This window comes from Oratosquilla oratoria, chromosome 30 (genome assembly GCF_046742065.1).
Source record: "Oratosquilla oratoria isolate Oo_2021 chromosome 30, ASM4674206v1, whole genome shotgun sequence".
Classification (NCBI taxonomy): Eukaryota; Metazoa; Arthropoda; class Malacostraca; order Stomatopoda; family Squillidae; genus Oratosquilla; species Oratosquilla oratoria.
Window position 1 is genome coordinate 395,001 of NC_134806.1, and position 5,269 is coordinate 400,269.

At 42.0% G+C, this 5,269-nt stretch overlaps 1 protein-coding gene across 2 annotated transcripts in view; it reads right to left on the reverse strand.

Moving 5' to 3' along the window:
* LOC143040959 (uncharacterized) overlaps positions 1-3,844 on the reverse strand; it is a 236,687-nt gene extending 232,843 nt beyond the window's left edge. For both annotated transcript variants that reach the window (XR_012967763.1, XM_076212393.1), the window contains exon 1: positions 3,562-3,844. Coding sequence is in view for 1 of the 2 variants with exons in the window: in XM_076212393.1 (XP_076068508.1) it covers positions 3,562-3,579 (18 nt within the window). In the remaining variant the exon portion in view is untranslated. The remainder of the gene's footprint in view (positions 1-3,561) is intronic.
* Positions 3,845-5,269: the final 1,425 nt, after the last annotated feature.

Here is a 5,269-nt window from a genome sequence, read left to right on the forward strand (position 1 = left end):
GGATAGAATTCAGAAGCAAATAGGAGTTTATTTCATTTGGTTTAAAAAAAATCAACTGAATGCAGCCAAGAACAAATACTTAACTCTTCAAAGAGAAGCTTAACCCTTTTCTTGTGAAACTTACTTGTCACACCTGAATAAAATCGCCTGCCGGCACCTAGAGGAAAACGCAGTGAAAGAGTGACCTAACGATTGAGCTTATACACCAGTGATTCCCAAACTGGGGGGTAGATTACCCCCCTGGGGGATAATTCAACAAATTTTCAAGGGTAATGGATGGGTGACATAAAAAGATAATAACAAGAATTCTGAAAATCAAAACGCCAAGAATTCATCAACTAACCTCAAAGCACGCAACTCCATCCATCCCACTAATGTTTTCGACATCTTTAATGATAGTCATTAGAGATGCACAACGTTCAAATACAATAAATCAACGAAAATATCCCTAGTGTTTTAATTTAGCCATATATATCGATGTTGACTACATTTTGTGAAAGGGATAACATGCTTAATGTGGCATGTTGAATTGAGTAATAAACTAAAAAAAAAAAGTTTGGTAACCACTGTTGTACACCTTAGCCCCAGTGGGCTAGTCCTTCCTTGTGCTTCCGAAGTCCTTCTCGCGACACCCGCGAAGAACTCGAGGTCATCCTCGAAAGGCACGCAGCCCACGCCCCCTCGTAGAGCCCCCCTTCCCTGTCCCCAGATGTCACTGAAGCTTCTAGGGGGGGATCTGAGCTCCCCGTCTTCTGGGGGGATCTGTTGACACGACACCAAAATCCTCCGGACTGCTAATGCCTCTGAAAGCACGTCTCCCTTCCCCCCCCTTCCCTCTCCCCTTCCCCTTATATCTTACCCCTACCCCCTCCCCCGTCTCACTCTCCCTACCCTCTCCCCTTTCACCCTCTCCCCTTCCCCTTCCTACTCTCCCCACCCCATCTCCCTTTGTCATCCCCCCCTCTCTCTACCATCAGCTCCCACTCCCTCCTCCCTCCTACTTCCTTTCCACTCCCCCTATCCCCCCTCCTCCTTTTCATTCTCCCCACCACCTCCCCTTTCATTCTCTACCACCCCCACCCACCCCACCGTGCACAGACGTCACCGAAGGCCCTGAAGTCTGTCATAAGGCCGCTGAGGACCTTCTTCATAGCAAGAAATTCCTCCTGGCGCGTCGTTCCGGAACTCTGCCGCGAAGAAAGTTCCCGGAAAGCGTGAAATTAACCCGGAATTACAGGATTCGAACTCCTCTAGCGTCTCATCTTAGCACATTGTGTCTGGGGTGGGGTGGGGCTTCGCCGCCTCGTGTGAATAAAATCGCCTGGCGGTCGTAGCCAGAATAAAATTAGGAAGTTGACCGTGGCAGACAGGAGGAGGAGGAGGAAGGCGGGGGATTCCTTCACATGAATAAAATCGCCTGACGACAGAGATTCGATCGTGGATCTCAAAGAATTTGTATAAGGAGCGGTTGCGCGGTAGCTTAGTGGATAGCCTACCGTGTTGAACATGCCAGTAGGTCATCGTAACTTCGATTCCAGGGACTTGCTGCGGGTGGGGAGGAAACCCTAACGTCGGCAAAAAAAAAAAAAAAAAAAACAGCGGCTTGTCACACCTGACAGGGCTTGCCCTCTCAGAGGTTTCTCACTTCCCACTAGTGCCAGCCGGTGCCGTAGATTACTTTCTGTTCTGCGTTGAAACCTCCCAAAGATTTTCTTCTTTTATTTTTTTTTTTCGAATTTTCTCAAGACGAACACTTCTTGGAGACGCCAGGCAGAAGTTTTGTGGCTTCGAAGTCACAGGAAGTTTAGCGACACCCACACGAACCCGAGTCACGCAGGTTCTCTCGACATCAAGAAAATGTCCACAATGAATAGATGAATGGATAGATAAGTGGATAAATGAATAATTGAATAAACAAATAGTTAAATAGATAAATAGACAAATAGATGAAACAATAGATAATTACGTTTGTGAATTAATAAATGGATAAATGAATAAATGAATGAATAGATGAAACAATAGATAATTGCGTTTGTAAATGAATAGATAAATAAATAGAATAATCTGTTAAATGAATAAATATATAAAATGTGATAGCTAAGATTGAAAAAGACAGACGAAGTTGCTTTATATGGACACAATTGTCTACATTCGGGGGGCCACGTCATCGGGTATGTTCCGAAGCTCCGAAATTCAACCCAAACAAATGAGTGGTTGCGACCAACAGCTAACGACCAATTAAGGGACCCGTGACCCCCAATTCACAAGTTAGGAAACTAGGGCCGAATTTATAAAAGATCCTAGCCCTAATTCATAAAAGACCCTAACCCTAATGTCGGAGATTTTTACCTAAATCCCTAAGTCTGCGACCTAAATCCTTACGTCTAGACATAACCTCGACATTATGGACAGCTGATTTAGGTAAAACCTCCGCCAAGATTTATGTCTAACCTTAGGGTTTAGAATCTTTTATAGATTCGGCCCCTGGTTGTTATGGAATAGGGTGGTTGTGGGCTTTGAGCTGAGCACCAGATACATATGAAGGATCGTCAGAAAAATGCCTTATCATATGTAACAGCAGTTTGGTAAGACGCGTTTGACAAATACGATTTACATACATACACGCCTACAGCCATACGTCCACTACATAAGCAAATGAATGAACAAATAGACGAATAAATAACCAACTAAAGAGTTGAATAGATAAATAAACAAGTAAATGAATAGATAGATCAAACAAATAGATAAGTTGAAAATGCTAATCACTTATAACTTCGACTGTTTCTACCCTCCTCTACAACAAGCGTTAGTTATTGGTAACAAAACACAAATCTGCACAGTAGTTGTCATACACCCGGTACGAACAGTGTTGGATTCAGTTTTCATTTTCAAGTCACTATGTATTGTACGTACTGTGCCTTGCTGCATTGCTTCCGACCCGGGTGATAGGGCGGGAAACAGGGATGGCCCTTGCCCCATGAGTTATCAAAATAAAAGGGATGGGCGGGTGCATGCCTGGGAGAGCCACTCTCCTTATATTGGGGAAGGCGCCTTTTGGTGTATAGATAGATAGAAGTACAATACTTAAAACAAGAATATCCAAACATTACACTGGGAATGAAGCTACGGTATTGTTTTAGTTGTGCACACCTACGCGATATAGCATTAGGAAACTAAATATCAATTTGATAAATTATAATACATGAACGTAATACACGATTTTCTTGGCGGATATGAAAAAAAGACTATAATCAAATCTATTGACGAACGAAGCCACTTAAATACGTGATAATACCTTTAATGATGTCTGTGGTACACTTAATAAATCTTGTTCTGACATACAATTTTTTTTTTTTTCGTGGGCAGATGAGGAAAGGGACATCTGCTTGCAAGAGTGCTTGCTTGAAGGAGACTTACTTAGATGGGATGGTTAAGTGAAACACTTCTTCCATCTGAATCATATCATCTGATTTTTGTTTCACGGGGAAAAAGTGTCCCGTCGATCACATTCCGAAGAGTTTAGAGAGAAGGCAACTATGAAATGAAACCATCAACACTTACCTTCACTCGGTAATCCATGAAGACTCTGTCCTCTTTTATTTGATTCCCGGATCCCGTTTCTCCTCTTTTTCACACCAACCCGGACATTTCAGTGTCCGGGTTATAAAATCGACACGATACCAAAAGGTAAATAATGTTATAATTCGCTCCACGCGCGCGCGCGTACCAACCTGAAACAACACACAACACCGCGTCCGAATCAGCGCGCGCGCTCCCCCAAACCCACAAGTCTGTCGAGACACTAGCGCACAGCGAGCAACCACACGCGTCTTCCCCACGCGCAGGTCCACGGAGCACTGACGCGAGTGAATGGCTGGACAAGTGGTGTACCTGCAGCCGAGTCCCGCTGTTTTGCTTTCTTGTTTGTTTGCTTTTTCTTCTTCTTCTTTTAGTTATGTGTTTATTTTTTCTTCTTCTGCATCTAACCTCCTCAAGCTGTGTCCCATTTCTTCTTTATCTATTTATTTATCTTGTTTTATTTTATTTTATTTTTTTATTATTACTGACTTTGTCATCTAACCTCCTCAAGCCATGTCCCATGTTTCTCCTTTGCTTTTGGCGTCTTTTTGTTTTGTTCTTTTTGTGTATCTTTTCTTTTCTTTTTGGGTTCTTTTCTTCTGCGTTCGACCTCCATAAGCTATGTCCCAAATTTCTTTTTTTCTGTTTTTTTTTGTTAGTTTGTTGCTTTATTCATCTATTTGTTTGTTTGTTTGTCATTAGGTTGAGAGAAGGTGCTTGGATACTGCTACAGGACATTGGTAAACTGTTAGCATGGTTGATGAAATGGTAAATGAACTTTAATATCTCAGAGTGCTGTGTGTTAAAGGTAAGATTACACAACCCAGCTGACAGGTATATCTTAGACAGCGCCATATTAAATAAAACGGGATGTGAACAGACATTGGGAGTGTTAGTGAGTCCGGACCTTAAATCTAGGAAACAGTGCTAGGAATAAAGCTAACAAGGCATTAGGTTTTATTGTTAGGACGGTTACTCAGAGGTAATTATCAAACTCAATCTGACGATATTTAGACCCATCCTTGACTATGCGGTGCAATTTTGGTCTCCATCCTATAGAATGGATACTAATTCACTAGAATCAGTGCAGAGGAGAATGACCAAAATGATATATGGGCTTAGAAATTTACCATACGAAGAAAGGCTTTGCCATCTTAATTTTTAATCCCTGGAAAAACGAAGAGTGCGGGGTGATCTAATAGAGGTGTTCAAATGGGTCAAGGGTTTTAACAAGGGTGATACAGGCAAGGTCATCATATTAAGACAATAGGGCAGAACTCGTAGTAATTGGACAATTTTAGATTTAAGAAATAGATAGACAAGAACCTGTTGACTAATAGAATGGAATAGACGTAGAAACCATGACGTAGTGAGCCCTGAAACAATGACTTGTTTTAGGATAAGGTAAGATAGCTTTATGGATGGGGATGATAGGTGGTAAAGGATCATGGGACTGCCTAGTGTAGGCCTTATGGTCTCTTGCAGTCTCCTTCATTCTTATGTTTGCTTGTTTATTTATTACTTTGTTCATTTGCTTGGTTTTTGTTTGTTCGCTTGTTTGTTGGTTCGTTTGTTCGTCTGCTTGTTTGTTTCTTCGTTTGTTTGATTTCCTGTTTTAGATTTGTTGATGGAGATCCAATCAGACTGTCTCACTTCCTCTCCTGACACTACGGGAGAGGAAAATACAAGA